Source organism: Lampetra planeri, chromosome 9 (genome assembly GCF_965212315.1).
Source record: "Lampetra planeri chromosome 9, kcLamPlan1.2.h2, whole genome shotgun sequence".
Classification (NCBI taxonomy): Eukaryota; Metazoa; Chordata; class Hyperoartia; order Petromyzontiformes; family Petromyzontidae; genus Lampetra; species Lampetra planeri.
The window spans coordinates 1,203,283-1,222,464 of record NC_136115.1 but is presented as its reverse complement, the minus strand read 5'-3'; the positions used below and the strand labels follow the sequence as shown (position 1 = coordinate 1,222,464).

The 19,182-nt window shown below is 54.4% G+C and overlaps 1 protein-coding gene across 1 annotated transcript; it reads right to left on the bottom strand.

Annotated features, from left to right (window-relative positions):
• Positions 1-6: 6 nt before the first annotated feature.
• On the bottom strand, positions 7-18,498 carry DNA2 (DNA replication helicase/nuclease 2). The gene is made up of 20 exons (XM_078597319.1): positions 17,833-18,498; positions 16,221-16,271; positions 15,554-15,872; positions 14,145-15,144; positions 13,242-13,454; positions 12,778-13,006; positions 11,949-12,100; positions 11,171-11,314; positions 10,474-10,750; positions 8,424-8,541; positions 7,743-7,956; positions 6,716-6,931; positions 5,879-6,163; positions 5,646-5,765; positions 4,962-5,071; positions 4,133-4,242; positions 3,410-3,634; positions 2,743-2,936; positions 2,368-2,457; positions 7-262 (listed from the first exon to the last, which is right to left on the bottom strand). Exons 1-20 carry the CDS (start codon positions 17,857-17,859, stop codon positions 19-21), a joined length of 4,338 nt encoding a protein of 1,445 aa, XP_078453445.1. The 5' UTR covers positions 17,860-18,498; the 3' UTR covers positions 7-18.
• Between the last annotated feature and the right edge of the window lie 684 nt (positions 18,499-19,182).

Here is a 19,182-nt window from a genome sequence, read left to right as displayed (position 1 = left end):
GTCTGACCCCAGCGCAGCTCATCTCCTCTCTCCCAGACAAACTCTCGTGTCCCCAAGAACTCCGGCCACCTGCTCTGTGTTCAGGAAGAGAACTGGGCGGTCGGGGTCCAACGCTTGTGCCAGCCACGGCCGGTCGCCGCCGCCCATTCCGTGCAGGAGGGCGGGGAGCGCCGGCAGGGAGAGGCGGCACGTGGACACGCGCTCCGAGCCGCTCGCCAGCAGCCCTCCGTACGTCAGCACGTTGCTCAGGGACATGATCTCACTGCGAGACACGGGCACGACCGTCAGCGTGGTTGTTGTCGTCGTCGTCATCACTGGCCGTGTTCAAGACACGGACAGATGAAGGCCTCCAGCAAGTTTTCTCCAACTCGCAACGTCTCGCGCTGCAGCCAATATCGTCGCTTCATCTCCGCGGCAGACGTCCTCGCGGGCGGGCACCTCCCTTTCGCTGCCTTTCCGTCGTCAATTTCGACCACCGAAACATCATTCTTTTTATCGGCCGTGTGCTAAACAGTCCCACTTACTCTCCTTGAAGTCAAGATTGTGGTTGCTCACAGCGCAATTCCAAACACGCACCGCGACAGCACAGGACTGGTCCGAACACTCCACACGCTCAATATCGCCCACGTGCCTTCCGTGCACTACCCACTTCCCGCAGCCCAGTACCGCCACTGCGTGTTCATCGGGTGAGAGTAAGGCCTGGGTGAGGATGAATACATTTCTAATTTACATGTCTTTGTCATCACTCCATATTAGTTGTTGGGGATCGTTTGACCCTATTTCACCACCCTATTAAGTGGGGGTTGGTGAGGGAGATGCCTCAAGCCGGTTCGAAGTATCACTCGCCACTGATGTTAGTAATGACCAGGGATTGAACTCAGGTCCACCGGGTTCATAGCACAGAGCAAAACAGCATCTATGAATGGAGAATCATTGATTCTTAAGCAGACACACACAATTTGATGGGTGTATCGTGAGCTTAAGAATCAATATTCGTCAATAAATTGATGCATCCGTTATACCCCTCAAATACAAAGACCCCCATTACAGCCTTTAACAAACTGTTGGGGAAAGTGCTGAAGTGCTGTTCGCGAGCACCTATGAAGGCTGGCTCGGCACACGCCTTTGTCTCCCTAGTGGCGATGTTTACACACCGCACGAGGTACTCGTTTGAGGTTGAGTCGACCTTGGGGAGGCTCAGAATCAGTTTAGATAATCGTCACTGGTGTTGGGAATCGAACTCGGGCCGCCGAGTTCGTAACGCAGCACACAAAAAAAGACAAAGATCCCCCCCGTATAGCCCTAAAAGACTGTAGGGGCAAGTGCTGTTAGCGAGCACCTATGAAGGCTGGAACACGGTACACGAGGGGGTGGGTGGCCAGCACCACGCCCGACCGCCTTTGTCTCCCCAGTGGCGATGTTTACACATCGCACCAGGTACTCATTTGAGGCCTAGTCGACGTAGGGGAGGCCCAGGACCGGTTCAGATAATCGTCACTGGTGTTGGTGGACGTGAGCGGGAATTGAACCCAGGTCACCGGGTTCATGGCGCAGCACACACACACAAAATCACACACACAAAATCACACACACCCACACAGATCACACCCTTCCTCCACACACGCCTCATATTGCCCACGTCCACTCTCCACACACGCAGCGCCCTCACCACTACACGATCACTCCCTCACACTTAAACACGCACACACATACACACATTATAGACAGATGACCTTTATAATGAGGTAATGGCTCATTGTGAGCAGAAGTCTCTGTCTCAAGGGAGAACCGAGTTAAAATCGATACGGCAAAACAAACTGCAACACAAATTGTAAATATTAAATAAATAATGTGCATCATCGTCAATCGTGTTCAATTCACTGGTGGTTGAAGGCCACCGCCCCAAGCTGTCACCATCTCTCAAGGCCCCGCGATATAAAAATCCATCTTGCGCCTGCACTGGAGCCGATTTGCTCGCACCATCTTCGTGGCGGACGTTCGCAAGCAATAAGTAAAAACTAAATATATAAAAATAAAGAGTCTTTCTGGAAGCTAGTCAGAGCTGCGATCGGCTGTGACGGTGTTAGTTTGCATCGCTTCCAGCGCTGGCGTGGCACACACGCAGAGCAAGACGAGGAATATGAACCTTTAACCCGTCACTCGGGCATGATGGATTGTGTCATGAGCTGGTTAGTCTGTTCGTGAATGAAAATGACGCCAAAATTAATCGATTGATTACGCCTTAAACAATTCGCATTTATAATAATCACCGCAAATTGACTCCCTAACCGGGTTGTGAATCCTAAGAGCAACGGAGCAGAGCCGATGGTGAGCGGATGTGGGAGTGAGTGTGCAGCACCCCCGCACCTGTTCATGCGGTACTGCAGGTTGAGATAGACCACAGCCTCCGCGTGGCACTCCAGACGCTTGAAGAGAGACTCGTCCATGCCCATGGCCCTGCGAGACGGCACCGCAGCGCACGCAGAGATACGTTGCCACGTGTGTAGCGATGCATTGCCGCGCACAGCACACATGGAGGTATATTACTCCGCGCCCACTCGTGTAGGGTCGTCAAGCCACAAGGTGCACGTGCCCTCACGCACACACACACACGTGTACACACCTACCCACGCACGCACGTACGGCAGAAGAGCACGGCGCTATAAGCTAATGCAGTCCAGCGCAAGCACACGCGCACCCTGATCTACACACACCCACGCAGCAACCCACGCAGGCAGGCACCTGGCGCGGGGGTTGAGCACGAGCGGGGGCAGCTGGTGGTGGTCTCCGACGAGCACGAAGCGCGACGCGTGCAGCAGCAGGCCCAGGCACACGGGCTGCCCGATCTGCGACGCCTCGTCCACGATGCAGAAGTCGAAGACGCGGCGCGAGAAGATCGCGTGGCGCAGGCCCATGCACGTGGTGGCCACCACGCGCTGCAGCGCACACCACAGGCACGCAGCACCACACGCACCGCCGTCCGTCACCCCACAGGGACTTGACATTCACTCCATCCTTGCACTAGAGTTATTAATCAAATATCCTTTTTTTTGTGACGACTCAACCGAACGGCACACGCGCGAACGACTAAACAGCACTGCGCGTTTCGTCCTGTGATTGGTCAGCCGCGGCCATTGTAGAGCACCAGCGGCAGGGCTCGTCGGTCGCTCTGCGGTACGGTCCAGTTTCTCACGGACACGGAGAAACACGCACGGGGGGCTGGACCTCACCGACCAATCGCCCCCCCAGCTACAACCCTCAGCACCGAGTACTCCAGGGCAGTTCCTCCCACCCAAGTACTGAACCGTGCTCAACTTCACTTAACATCCGAGAAGCGGTGACGAGATCTGCCGAGGAAGGTTACGCACGCATCGGCCAACGTTGAACGCCGAGCACGGGGCCACCTCACCTGTCCATCGTGGAGCTGCTGGAGCTGCTCGGGGGTGCGCACGTCGTGCTGCCGGCACAGCTCCTCCTCGGTGAAGGCGTGCACGCCGGCGTGAACCTTGGCCGGCCGGCCCAGCCGCAGGAAGGGCACGCGGTGCGGCGCGAGCTTGAGCAGGATGTTGTCGACGGCCGAGTGCGTGTAGCTCGTGAGCAGTACGCTGTGGCCGCACGCGTGCAGGATGCGCACCTGCTCGCATGCCCGCGGTTTTGGGGAGAGGCGGGGGGGAAGCACACACGGCGCGACTTCGATGTGATCGTCGCCAGCCGAGGCCGCGACGCCAAGGGTGGGGGGGAAGTGAAGTTGTGGTCCACGAAATGAGCCCGCGAATCGATTTCACCTGGCCCCGTGACTTCGTTTCGAACAGCCCCGGCCATTCCCTTTCACACAGCCCACAGATGCTATGATAAACTAAACTATGTTTTTTTTTTTATCAGGTAAGGCCCACTAAGCTATATATCTCTTTTTCAGAAGCGACATGGCCACAAATGATAGCTCAACAAAGTGGCTGATCACATGGAAATTTCTCGCAGGAGCCAAGTTGACCTGGGTCACCAAAATTACAAAAGCAGTCAAACAAAGAACTAACAACGAAGCAGAGCGACATTGTGGGCGGCTCTCCTGGCAGTCAGCCGCCAGGGCTGTCTGTGCTGGGGGGAGCGGAGACAGCGACAACCTCGTTGTTACCAGCGTGCATATGGTGGTGGTTTTCCCCGTGCCAGGCATGCCGACAATGAGCGTGTAGTCCCGTGACAGCAGCACTCGCTTCATCGCCTGCCTCTGGGGTCGGTTGAGGCCTGAGAGCACAGATGCACGGGGACAGCGCAGATCCGCAATTCTCATCCCACCCACGTGTATGCAGAGGGGACAGACCACACAACACCCTAAACACACACGTACACTTAGTGGATAACCACCTAACACATTTAGATCAAACATCCATCCTACATACACACACCCATGTGGCTCACACTCACCCTCCACACATACCTGTACAGCAACATCCAACCTAGGCACGTACAAAACACACGGCTTCAGATAATTGTCACTGGTGTTGACCGTGAGTGGGAATCGAACCCGGTTCGCAGGGTTCGTAGCGCAGCACACACACGAAGCCACACACACCCACACAGATCACACCCTCCTCCCTCCACACACACACAAGCATGCCCTGTATGGCTAAATGAGCAGTGGCCCTGACACAGGCTGTGTGCTTGTTTACAGTTGCACCACCTGTCACAGGACACCACAACCCAGGCAGCCCGAATCACTCCCCTGACAGCACCAACTTCTAGGAGCCGTGCCACCCACCCCCCGCCCCCCCCCTCCCCACAGGTACAACCCACCGCCGCGCCCCCCCCTCCCCACACGTACCACCCACCCCCGAGCCTCCCCTCCCCACACGTACCACCACCCCCACTCCCCACACGTACCACCCACCCCCACGCCCCCCTCCCCAGATATGCCACTCACCACCCCACCCATCTCTGCCCACTCCCCTAATTGTTGTGCGTACCCTTCAGGATCTGTGCCACCGTGGCCTTGGCGTCAACCGGTAGAACGTCGCTCAGTCGCTCCAGAAACTCGGGCTTTTTCAGATCGATGACGAGCTCCCGCAGCTTGGCACTGATCAAGACAAAGATCCTCCTTATAGCCTCAACATAGTTTCAGGGCAAGTGCTGTTAGCAAGCACTGATGAAGGCAGGCGTGACACACAAGAGAGTGGCTGGCTAACACCACACCCAGCAGCCTTTGTTCCCCCAAGGGGAGGCCCAGGACCGGCTCAGATATTCACCACTGTTATTGCTCGTAAGTAGGAATCAAACATACATTCACCCACACACGCACGCACGCACAAACATGTTCACTCATGTTCACATGCATTAACATACATGCAGGTGCCAGTGGATATTAACATACATGCAGGTGCCAGTGGGCATATACATATACAAGTGTGGGTGACTACAAGTGTATGTGTGCGTGTGTCAGTGCGTGTGTACAGGTGTATGTAGCCATGAGTCTGTCCAGATGTGTGTATTCGTACGAGGTATCTGGATCTATGCCTGTGTCCATGCATGTCTGTGCGTTTCAGTGCATATGGACCGGTATTTGCATCGGTGGTCATGCACAGCTGTGTGCATGCGTGTTTGCCGATGGGGTTGCCCAAGGAGTGTCTGTGTACAGTTATGAGAGTGCATACCTGGCGGGGGTGTTACTCAGCAGGCGAGAAAGGTTCCCCAGGTGAGTGTCCACAGAACCCGAGAAGCTCTCGTCCACGTCCAGACTGAACAAGAAGGCCGTTCCGAACCTCCCCAGGTCCCTGGGCCAGCACAAGCGGCAATGAGACGACGACAAGAAACAACGAAAGCCAAGCACTCGGAGACAACTCTCGGCTTTACACAAACTCCCGAGTTGAACTCGAAAGAGCCTCACCGGTCAACCTGGCACTCAATCTCTTCGTTGGTGACGGACAACACCGTGGCCGTGGCGATGGCTGTGGTGGCGGGGTCTTTGCCGCTCACGATCACTCGATCGCCGACGGCGACGCAGCCTTGGGGGGCCGACCCCTGACCCTCCAGGTCCGGCGTGAGCCCTGCTGCCCCCCATCCTCCCTGCGGTCCCCGGCGCCGGAAACGCTGGGTGAAGAAGCGTCCGTCTGGTGTGGCCACGGCCGGGCCCAGCAGCGTCAAATCACAGACGCAGAGACCCTGCGCCTGCCTGCATCACGCCAAGCATTCCGTCACACTCGTCAACAACCACGGCCAACCACCACACGCGAGTGCACACAGCTCACAACAACCAGACACCACGCACAATAATACTATGAGCGTACACACCAGACGACGACACACCACAAAGTACAATCACAGTCACACTCCGCAACAATCACACACGCAGTGGCCTTGGAGCCGCCTGTACTGCCACACGTTCGGGCACACATACCAACAACGACACACAACAACCAGACACAACCACGCACAACCACACGACCAATCACATCCAATGCAGTAGTTGTATTCCTACCTGTACCGCACACACCACGCGACCCGTCATACACATCAACAGCCAGAGACGGCTGGTCTCATACATCAACAATCAGGCACAACGATAACCACATAGCTCGCCAAACACACACACACCAACAACAACCACACAAAGACAACACAACCCGTCAGAACCCACATACACACACGCGCATACACGCTCGCGCACACGCGGTTACATCTGCAGTCAGTCACAACACCACATGTGAAGGACGCACGTACGCACCTCTCGTGCGGTGACAGAACCCACAGGTTGTGACGGCCGTCCTTGCACTGCTCGGTCTGCGCCTCCAGCAGGCACAGCAAGTACCAGCGCGAGAAGTAGCGCAGGTGAGCGCGGCCCAGGTGCTGCGTCCGCTCGGCCAGCAGCGACACGAACTCGACGGGCCACGAGGAGGAGGCCGGGGCGTCGCTCGATCCACGCGCCTCCTCTTCCACCGCCCTGCCAGTGGCACAGCAACGTCCCTTACACGGCCAGCGGGCGTAGGGGGCCTACGGCCAGACTGTGCTTAACTACTCTGGTCAGTGCTGGTTGGGGAAGGGGGGAGCCAGAAGACTGGTGCATCTGCCAGTCATGTCAGTCAGTCAACCCATGGCACCTCAGTCTGTCCTGTGACCTTCCGTCAGCGAGCCTTTGACACTTCACGTGGCCTCAAAATGCACCTGGCTTGGCACAGGCACCGTAGTGACGTCACCGTTACTTAGTGGCGAATGGCGGGAATTGGCATTGGTATTGGGCCAGGCGACCGTTGTAGATATCGCTCACCACCGGTGTTAGCCGAGGCCAGAAATCGAACTCAGGTTGATGGGTTTGTCAGTGCGGCGAGCGTTAACCACCGTGCGCCGCTGTTTCTCCACCCGAAGCTACAGGGTGACAACATACGATTCTCGACTATCCCACCTACGATTTCGTTGCACGGCCACCGGCGAGGCTGCCGCCCCACGGGTTTTTGTTTGCATTTTACCAGTTAAGGCCCACTGGGACATGTTGCTTTCTTTCAGAAGTGGCCACAATTTATAGCTCAACGAAGTGACTTATCACGCGCAAATTTATAGCAGCCAAATACTCTAAATGTGGAGGGAAAAACCGGAGGACCCGAATAAAAAATCCAAGCGACCACGGGGAGAACACGCAAACTCCAAATATGCAGGCGTCAGGGTCGGGATCGAACCCGCGACCTCCTGCATACCAGGCGAGGTAGTTAGCATCTCTCCACGGTGGCGCCCACGGGGCGGTCTGTAGGCCCCGTCACCTGTGGTAGACGGCACAGTTGCCCAGCTGGGAGCAGTTGCGGCAGGTGAACATCTCGGCGATTGGCTCGGGCAGCGGCGCCGGCCGTGGCTCTTGGCGATCTTCTTCCTCCTTCCTTCTCCCTCCAGCGCCTGCGCCGTCGGCAGCGGTCCCGGGCGGCCACCACACGCCGTTGGCCAGGCTGTGCGCCAGCTGGTTGCGCAGCTTGATCAGCTCTGAAGAAACGCGCGGCGCGACGACCGCCGTGAACAAACGACAAGAGGGTAGGCGGGGGTGGAAGAGTTGAGCAACGTGAAATATAAATGACAACAACGACCCGGAGAATGCTACGTTGTTATAAACCTATATTAATCAAATGTCTTCACCTACCAACGCTGACCAGCGTGGTGAAGTATAGTCAAGCAACCCCAACCACCAACATGGTGTGGAGATGCCTTTATCCAGCAGTGGACTGACACAGAGCTGGACACATCTGTGCGTGTGTGTAGCAGTGATCGACTCAACCTCAAATAAGCTGGCCGCGGTGTGTTAATATCGCCACTGGGGAGGCAAAGATGGCCAGGCTTTGATGCTGGTCACCCACCCCCTCGTGTGCCGTGCCAGCCTTCATAGGTGCTCGCAAACAGCACTTGCCCTAAGTCTGTTAAGACCATACGGGAGGGTGATCTTTGTCTTTGTTTACCACGCGTGTCCACACGGGAGGCCGACACGGGGTGCATGCCGCCCGACTTGAGGTAGAGGAGGAACCCGAGGCCGGGGTCGCCCCAGCGCTCCTGCGTCAAGAGTGTGTACAGCACCACCTACACGACAACAGCAACAGCGTGTACAGCACCACCTACACGACAACAGCAACAGCGTGTACAGCACCACCTACACGACAACAACAGCGTGTACAGCACCACCTACACGACAACAGCAACAACGTGTACAGCACCACCTACACGACAACAGCAACAGCGTGTACAGCACCACCTACACGACCACAGCAACAGTGTGTACAGCACCACCTACACGACAACAGCAAGTGTGTACAGCATCCACCTACACGACAACAGCAACAGCGTGTACAGCACCACCTACACGACAACAGCAACAGCGTGTACAGCACCACCTACACGACAACAGCAAGTGTGTACAGCATCCACCTACACGACAACAGCAACAGCGTGTACAGCACCACCTACACGACAACAGCAACAGCGTGTACAGCACCACCTACACGACAACAGCAAGTGTGTACAGCATCCACCTACACGAGAACAGCAAGTGTGTACAGCACCACCTACACGACAACAGCAAGTGTGTACAGCACCACCTACATGACAACAGCAACAGCGTGTACAGCACCACCTACACGACAACAGCAACAGCGTGTACAGCACCACCTACACGACAACAGCAAGTGTGTACAGCATCCACCTACACGACAACAACAACAGCGTGTACAGCACCACCTACACGACAACAGCAACAGCGTGTACAGCACCACCTACACGACAACAGCAACAGCGTGTACAGCACCACCTACACGACAACAGCAACAGTGTGTACAGCACCACCTACACGACAACAGCAACAGTGTGTACAGCACCACCTACACGAGAACAGCAACAGCGTGTACAGCACCACCTACACGAGAACAGCAACAGCGTGTACAGCACCACCTACACGACAACAGCAACAGTGTGTACAGCACCACCTACACGACAACAGCAACAGCGTGTACAGCACCACCGGGAGAGCTGTTCGTTCTACAGCAGAGCTCGTCTCTCCGATTCGTCAAGTAACACTAAAATAGTTTGACGAAACAAGTCTCACGTCTGTTTCTCAGTTGTGCCGCTGGACGGGAGGTGATGGCCAGGTATTTTTAAGTCAAAGGAATCATCATCATGGGCGAGAATTTAAATGGGCCCGAGCAATGGACCACAGAAAAGTAGTCGATTACGATTCTTAACTATAAATCGGCTTAGTCGAATGATTGTCCCATTTCGACTCTGCAGCGCACACACACACACAGGTGTCCCGCTTGTAGGCGGCTAGGATGTGCCGCAACAAGAGAGGAAAGCCACTTCGGAAGGAGTAGGTGAACGTGGAAGCACCAGGGCGGAGACCAACAGGCAGTGAGTAGACGTGAAGACGATGGCCCAGGACAGACATGCATGGAGAAAGGGCGGTACACACATACAGAGCTCACACAAGCGGGGGACACATGCCAAAGAGGAAATAGTCAACAGGTGCAAATTGTAATTGGGATGAGAATTGCGGATCTGCGCTGTCCCCGTGCATCTGTGCTCTCAGGTCTCAACCGACCCCAGAGGCAGGCGATGAAGCGTGCGCTGCTGTCTTGGGACTACACGCTCATTGTCGGCATGCCTGGCACGGGGAAAACCACCACCATGTGCACGCTGGTAACAACGACGTCGTCCCTGTCTCCGCACCCCCCAGCTGACTGCCAAGAGTCGCCCACAATATCTCTCTGCAACGTTGTTAGCGCTTTGTTTTGTCGCTTTTGTCATTTTGGTGACCCACGTTTGCGTCTTAAGAGTATTTGGCTGCTAGAAATGTCCACGTGATAAGCCACTTCGTTGAACTATCATTTGTGGCCAGGTAGCTTTTAAAAGAAAAAAGCTATTTACAGCTAAGTAGGCCTTACCTAGTAAATAAAAAATAGTTTATTGTTGAGTTTAGTCATGGTCTCATTGGCAGCCTGCTTCACCAAAGCAAGGGTTCACCTGCGCCCTGTGCTCGATGGAGTTGCTTTCCTTTCCCGTCTTCAGCTCCAGCGGCACCGTGCGGACAATTTCCTCGTTTCCCCGCCCGTGGACCTTTCCGGGGGGGGCGGCGGCGGCCCTGTTTTTGGCGTGGCAACGCGCCCGGCGGTGAATGCGCACGGTCGCCATGGCATCCACCTTGCCCTTGAGGCCAAAACGCGGGGACCAGACGCTCTCCTCCACGTCCCCGAGGTGGCGCACGGACACCGTGCACGCGCTGGCATCGGCCTCTCCGGTCCTGCGGGTGCACGCACGCACGCACACGCACGCACGTATATACGCAAGCACCAGTACGTGCAGACACTGACATGCACACATGCGGACGACGTGCAAGCATAGGCATGGGCAAACACACTCAAAGAGATGCACAAATGTATCAAAATGCACAGACATAAAGACAGAGTGAGTGAAAGTAATGATCAGTGAGTGACTGTGAGGAGTGCTCAGTGAGCGTGTTAGTAATCATCGGCGAGTTTTAAAGAGTGCGAATACTGATCAGTGAGTGTGCGTAATGATCAGTGTGAGTGTGGGAGTGAGTAATGTGTGAGTAAATGATGAGTGAGTGTGAACAATGATCGATGAGTGCGAGTAACGATCGGTGCGTGCGATTCGTGGGCAGAGTTCGAACGAGCCGGCGCACATCCCAGGTTCCACGTACATCTTGATTTGCATGTGAAGGCCGTCAGAGGCCGACTTGGGCTCCGGGCCCCCTTCCAGCCACCGACTCGCCCAGCGGCCAATGGCCGAGAAGTACTCCTCCATCTCCCCAAGCAGCTCTGCCTGCGACACGCCCAGCTTGCACCTGCACCAGAGCATCACGCGTGTGTGTGTGTGTGTAAGCTTGTTTATGTGCGTCCATCCATTTGCGTGCGAGTGACAAAGTGGTAAGCGCACTGTGCTATGAACCCGACGACCAGCGTTCGATTCCCACTCATGAACAACATCGGTGACGAATATCTGATCCGGTCCTCAGCTTCCCCTCGGTCGAATCAGCCTTAAAAATTAGTACCTGGTGTGATGTGTAAACATCGGCAGTGGGGAGGCAAAGATGGCCAGGTTTTGGTACTTGCCACCCACCCCCCTCGTGTGCAGTGTCGGCCTTCATAGGTGCTCGCTAACAGCACTTGCACTAACAGTCTGATAATGGCTTTACATGTGATCTCTTGGCACGTGAGTTCATAAGCACGAATATAAATATACACTCGCGTGTGCAAGTGCAAAAAAAACCTGGACACATCCATGCGCTATAACACCCGTGTGTGCGAATGTATATATATAAATCTGTGCATGAATATACACTTACCTGAGCATGTTCCTGTAGACCTGTGCAGATTGGTACACAAGTGTGTGTGCGCGAGTATGCCCGTATGATCAGTGCATGCCAGTCTGCGCGAGTGCGAGCACGGTGACGAAGGCGTACATGCGTGCGTGCTTACATCTCAGCGAGGTGCTGGAGCTGCGCGAGGGTGGTGGAGGCGGCGCTCCTCAGCGCAGCATCCGAGAAGTCTCGCTGCAGCGCGGCTCTCTGGAACACCTCGTGCAACAGTGTGCCCAGCAGCATCTGCCGCGTGCCCCACTCTCCGCCGCCCTGTACCGCTCAACGGACAAAGAAAAGGATCCCCCCTGTAGCATATAACAAACATTTTCCAGTGGTACATCTGAGCCAAGCCAGCAATGGGCCCTCACAGTAATAGTTTTCCATGGGCTGTCTGCCGAGCTGAGCCAGAACCATGATACGCTGGCCTCATAAAACATCCATATCTGACTCGGGGCTAAGCAAGGCCAAAGGTCAAGCGAATGACGCATTGAGTGTGGATCTCAGGCAATACATTGTGAGCACACGGCGTCATGACGTCATCTACACGCGTCTCAACTCCTTCGTCACTTGTGATGCCAGCGGTGCGGGGCGGCCTCGGAAGTGAAGAAACAACCGGGCCACTCTTTGAGCCGCGCCAGGCTGACTCGGCACGGCTCAGTTGCCAAGCGAGGGCGATGCAATGCCATACCTGTCAACCCCTTATCAGTGCCCACCTTATTACAGACCTTATTGGTCACCCCATGCCCTTATAAATCTCAATATTCATCCTATAAAGTCCCATCACAAGGGAGAAACACAAACAAATAGACAAAAAATGTTTGCCCATATTGAAACAACTGTACAAGAAAACGGGTAAACCGTATGGGTTGACAGATATGCGATGCGCACCCCGCACCTCCGTCTAGCACGATCGGCTACGTACGATGCGGAAGAAGTTAAAGTTCAACCTTGAAGCGCTCCGACAGCACGGCCCGGCGAGGGCAGCGGATGCCGTTGGCGACGGTGGTGCCCGACAGGAGGAGGTCAGGGTTCACGACCACGAAGCCGGCGTCACTCGTCACCTCCAGCACCGCCGCTGTCGCGCTGGCGCCGGTTCCCTCCTCTCCGCCCCTTGGTGGCACCTCTACAGCGCCGTCCAGGTGCAGCACGTCCCCCACGCTTACTGGAGCCAGCGCCCTGCAGGGTCGCGCGGTCCAGTCAGGCGGTGTCCGTTATTTAACCAGGAGATTAAATATAGAACCCGTGGAGACACGATCACAGGTGCACACTCCACGACACCAGGGGGTGGAGACTGGGATACAAAACATATATCCACCCCTCTCGATACACGCAATGCATGTCAATGTATTTTGACCCCGGGGTCCAAATTGTATGGCTGTCAAAATACGAGACCAACAGGAGAGATACTTGCCAGTCGTCTTTGAGGACGCAGGTGAGGCTGGCGCCGCCGGAGGGGTTGGCGGTGAGGCTCAGGTGCCTCTCGCTGCGCCAGGCCCCGAGCGGAACGTCACGCAGCGCCGCCACGCGGTAGCGGTTGTACGCTCCCTCACACAGCAGCTCCCCTCTGCGGCGCCGGCGCTCTGGCCGTGGCAGTGCTTGCAGGGCCGCCACCTTCTCCTCAGAGCTGCGGACGCGATAATAAATTATCTTAAACAATTTATATTTTGTCAGGTTAAGGCCCACTGCGCTATGTAGTTCTTTTTCAGCAGCAACCTGGCCACAAATGATAGCTCAACGAAGTGGTTTATGTCGCGTAAATGTATAGCAGGCAAGGTTGTTAGAATCTCGCCACCGTGGCACCCCATAGGTTAATAGGTTAATCGTGAATAACTAATGATTACTTATACACAGAGTGCTGCTAGAGTATAATTGTTGGCAAACTGGCCTTACAATCCAGAGGTCTTCGCTTCGATCTCCCGGTACAGGAGATGAATCAATGGGTCAAGTTTCTTAAATCCCTCCCGATGCTGTCCACCCACCAATATAGATGGGTGCAACACAAAACCCCGGTTTAATCAAAAGCTGCTCCGCGGGTTCGATCCCAGGCTCGTGTGGTCCCCCTGCAGCGCTCCGACATCTGAGCTCGCTGGATACCTCATTAAATACAATTTTATGCCACTATAACACCCAAATAACATCGCGACTGGCACAATGACATCCTTGACCATCATGTTAAATTCTATACTATGATTAACAAAGATTAAAACGTGTGTTCTATATCCCAGTAAAAATAATCTAGGTAACCGATCTGTGAGAGCCGGATGTTTTTTTGGATTGTGCCTTTATTTGAGGGTGTGATTGAAATGGAACTCACGAATTCTCCTCCACAGTGAAGCTCTCCTGCAGGAACGCATCCAGGATGTCTGGGCTCAGTTCATCTTCTGGAAAATCCTGTGACAATTCCCTCCGCGTGATAGCCTCATGGCTGGGAGGCTTTGGAATATCCCTGTTACCACCACCAGCACCGCCACCAGAATCACCGCATCTCTCACCACCTCCATTACTACCTACGTTGCCACTGCCAACACCACCACCACTGCCATCATGACCATCACCATTAGTACTACCATCACGTTTACGGTCAACAACACGGTCACCACTATTCTCACCTCCAAGCTTGCCATTACCATCACTACTCAATGCCCTGCTATCACCGTTACCACCACCACTATTCTCACCACCACCAGTGTCACCATCATCAACGCTTCTACCATTACCACCTTTCCCACCATCATCACCACCACTCATAACACCACCCCCAACATGGCTGACGCCAACACATGCCCTCCTCCTGTTCCGCACAAGTGGATCAGCAGCAGCACCAGCAGCAACTACTGCAGAGTTCGTGTCCTCCCTGGGCCCTAGTTGACTTAAGACAGCGCCACTCTTCATCTTCCTTCTCGCTTCCTCTCCTGGGTGGTGCTTGCCCTCCTCAGGGCTGTGCTCCACTTCAGCCAGAGCCGAGCACAGGGGCTTCAGGTTCACCGAGCTACTCCAGGCCGGGCACAGAGGCTGCAGGTTCACTGCGTCCTGTGAGTTCTCTTTCTCGGTCCCATCTTGTAGGGAGAAATCCGACTTGCCTGTGATCAATACGGCTGATAAAGCCGAATCCTCTTTACCTGACCTTGGATTCTGTGCTTGTTCAGCCGGCGCTGGAGGTTCTGAGTTAGAGTCAATTGGCACACATTCGGAGAGGGTCGGCTGAATTGTAGGCCGGATCCGCTTCGTGTTCAACTCCACGTCGGGACTTGGTGCCAGCCGCTTGGACGTCCCTGGTAGTGGCACCGCCGCTCGGCTGTCCACGCTCTTCAGCTCTGCAGAGCGCGAGCGTGCACACACACACACGCGCACCCACACGCACAAACTCAGAATTGCACAAGATAAAAATAGCATGTGTTTCCTGAAAGGAGAACAACTGTACAAATCAGACAGAAATTTAGATTAGTGTCGCGTTGGCACGTCGCGACATCTCAAGGCAAATGTGGGACGTAATGACGCATCGATTCAAATTAATTCTTACAGACTAGAGGCCAATGGAAAAGAGGAAATAGACAGGAAATGAGATGGTGGGACAATATTTGAATATCTGGAGTGCACAAGAATGGAGTTGGCAAGAGATTGTGAAGAGTGGAAAACACTGGAAGACGGCTTTGTCGAGCAGCAGAATGTTACCGGATACGAAAGAAAGAAAAGGCATCTCTGCAGAAACAGCAGGGCTCTCACTGGTTTTGCTTAGCCGCGTTGCTTTTCCGTCTTGACGCTCAGCGCGGGCCACCGAGCAACCGCCCGCTGCCCCCCTGCCCACCACAGCTGGCCTCCTGCCGACGGCCCGTACGGGCGTCCCCGGCACGCAGTCTCGCTCGGGGGTGTCCGGAATGAGAACCTCGTCGTGCGGAATGAACATCACGTCATCATCCGAATCGTCCGCTGGTGCCGACGAGGATGCCTTCCCCACGCCGTCCCCGACTCCGGGCTTGCTCTGCACACAGAGGCCGTGCGTCGTGGTGGCGTTCGCGCTCAGCTCTGCTGCTCCGCTCGGCTTCTGTCGACGTCAGAAAGAGAGAGAGACAGTAAAGCAGCGGTAAGGAAAACCTTCTCCTTGGTCAGGGGCCGAATGTTACAAACACCTTCAGTGGGCCACACATTTGCACGATCAGAGCTATGAAAGCTCTGCACAAACATGTTCAAGAATCCATTGCTGTACTGCCATCTTTTGGCCACCTCGCAGCCCAAGCCTACAACACCTAGTATTCCAAGGCAGTCTCCCATCCAAGTAAATCACCAGGCTCAACTCTGCTTCATCGGATGAAAATGGGCTTGCAGGCAGGGTTGTCTGGACTCAGTCAACGTGTGTGGGTGTGTCCATGAGCCCATCCTTGCTGCGACGTACCTTGCCGAAGAAGGCCGATATCTTCTGAACGCCTTCCGCCTTGTTGGTGGGCTGTGGACAGCGGGTGACAAAAGCGCACAGGTGAGACATGACGTCGCCCACACGTTAGACACACGAGACGTGACACAGCGACACGTGACATGTAGTCCGAGTGAGGCATGCGACACAGGCAGGCACATGAGACAGAGACACGGCATGTGTGGGACAGGCATGAGACGCAGTGACACGTGAGACGAGCATGAGACACAGACGGATGCATGGGACATGGCGTGAGGCAAGCAGACACGTGAGAAAGACATCAGGCAGTGACACGACACAGACATGTGACACGGGCAGGCACGTAAGACACACACACAACACGGGCAGACGAACGAAACGTGACACGTGACATATACAGTACCAGCTTTACTACCCGGCTTCGCCCGGGACTTGGATTCACGACGCCCGGCCGCCTTTGTCTCCCCAGTGGCGATGTTCACACACCACACCAGTTACTCGTTTGAGGCTGAGTCGACGTTGGGGAGGCCCAGGACCGGTTCAAATAATCGTCAGCGGTGGTGGCCGTGAGCGGGAATCGAACTCGGGTCGCCGGGTTCGTAGTGCAGCGCGCTAACCACTCCACTACAATGCGTTACGCTTCCACATGCGCGGGTCACATGACAGATGTGACGTCACAGCTCACTTGCCGTGCAACAAAATCTCTGCATTATTGAGCTCCCCCCCCCACCCCACAAAAAAGTATATTTTTATAATTTTTGCATGGTGTACAGTCTGGAAAGTACCCACATGGCAAATTGAAAGTTTGTTGCATGTTGGGAAGTACGCTAAACATTTTGAACAGACACACATAATCACAACTTTCCCTTTTATTATTTACATGCTTTATTTATTTAACTCACTCCGTCTGTTGTCGTATCCTCAAAAAATATTGTAACTAAATTTTGACCAACTTCCCAATGGGCTATCGACTGCAAACTTAGTATAGATATGTCATACTGATGACAAGACCATAATCTAACATTAAAATTAAGAAATGAATATGTTTTAACATTTTACACGCTTTTATTTAACTCAACTGTCTGTTGTCGTATCCTCAAATCTTGTAACTCAATTTCAACCGTCTTCCCAATGTGGTATCGACTGCAAACTTGGTATAGCTATGTCATACTGATGACAATACTATATTCTATCATTAAAAATATAAATTTTTAAAACGATCTTCTTTACGGCTATAATTATCCACGCTCAACTCACGTTGCCTGTAAATCACCACGATCCCTGACGTCACGGCAAGCCTAGGGGAGCCACGCCGAGGGGCGGGGGATGTGGAAGGAGGGGAGGGGCGATGGGAGAAGGGGGCAGGGGGAGGGGCAACTACGACAGTACAATTCATAAAAGCGTGTTTTAAAAAAAAGTATTTTTTTAATATTTGATATCTATGGCGATTGCCTTGCGACGTGCCCGAGACATACATCATGCGTGACACAGGAGTGAAACATGCGTGAGACGTGCATGAGACGTGCGTGACACAGGAGTGAAACATGCGTGACACAGGAGTGAAACATGCGTGAAACATGCGTGAGACATGCGTGACACAGGAGTTGAGTCTTACCCGCGCCCCGCGCTTGAGTCGCGACATCGCCCGGGCACGCCAGCTCCTCACAAATCCCGATTACAAAACACAACTTACAACCACCACCACCACTAACCACCACCACTAACCACCACCATCACTAACCACCACCACTAACCAACACCAACCACTACCACAACACAAACGTTCGCCTCATACCGACTACAACTCGCGCCAAGTTCGACAAGAGTCGTGTTGACACTAAATATCGCGCCGAGAAGAATCGGCGGGAAAAGTTCGAGCGGTGGAGAATGCACCGCAACCACGGCCCTGCCCCTCGCCTGCCCAGCTATGCCCTTCTCTTCTCGCGAGACGTGCCCTTCGCTGTACACAACCCTGCCCTTCTCTCTTCACAGCCTTGCTATGAGATCAGCCCTCCTCGTTCTATATCGCTGTCTTTCCCAGCTCTGCCCTTCGCCCAGTCCTTGCCCTTCTCGCAGTTGGGTCCTAGCCCCGCAGCTTGCCCTGGTCCCTCTCTGACCCTGCCTTGCCCTCTGACCCTGCCTTGCCCTCTGACCCTGCCTTGCCCTCTGACCCTGCCTTGCCCTCGGATCTCTACTGCTGCACTGCCCGGGCAAGCCCCAAGCTACGCGCGTTCCCGCGTACACTGTGATCCAGATCCTTAGGTTTCAACAACTGGAGGTCACGTGGGTAGGAGGGGGGCGGGGGGGTAGAGGCGGAGCCAATCCTGAGCCATCGGTTGCTTGAAAGTTCGTCGCAGCTCGGTTGCATGCAACCGATGAATCGCTTCTATGTGCAACCAGATGCGCACCTTGGTTGCATTCGACCAAACTGCGTCTATGTAGACGTATCTACAAAGTTGCATGCAACCGATTTCGCTCATGTGCGGACGTCTTTGCAACCAGTTGCGGGCAATTGTCGCAACCACGTCCTATCAAGCCCGCTCCTGAGGATGCTGGTCCATTGTTCGTGTCGCCCACACAAGCCAGGGCATGTCCAAGCATGCAAATGTTGTGTCCGCTCATCCATGCATTCCTCCTTCCGTCTCAATGCAATCACCGGGAATAAGAACAATGGTACGAGTAAATTTTGATTTAAAGCTTTCGTGACTGCAGGGATTCATATTCTTGGTTCTTTCGGTAAAGTCACGTAGAAGGGAAATAATAAAATACAAATATAAAACAATAAAAATTCTCACGACGTTTCGACTGCAACACAAGCAATCGTCATCAGGTGTGAAATGCACAGCAACATTTTTTTATTATGGGACGAGTGTTTGGTAATCAGCAGGACTTTATTTGAGCTGTGCCAGTGCGCTAATAAAACTTGTGCTTCCAGTAAATCTCTCTCGCTCACTGCTGTTGTGGC

Excerpts from the sequence above, each read along its gene's own strand:
- DNA2 (XM_078597319.1), bottom strand. The coding sequence starts at position 17,859 with ATGTCGCGACTCAAGCGCGGGGCGCGG. Across the intron at positions 6,932-7,742 it reads AACTGTGCCGTCTACCACAG|GGCGGTGGAAGAGGAGGCGC; the intron begins GTGACGGGGCCT and ends TGCCACTGGCAG. Across the intron at positions 3,635-4,132 it reads CCACCACCATATGCACGCTG|GTGCGCATCCTGCACGCGTG; the intron begins GTAACAACGAGG and ends GCATGCGAGCAG.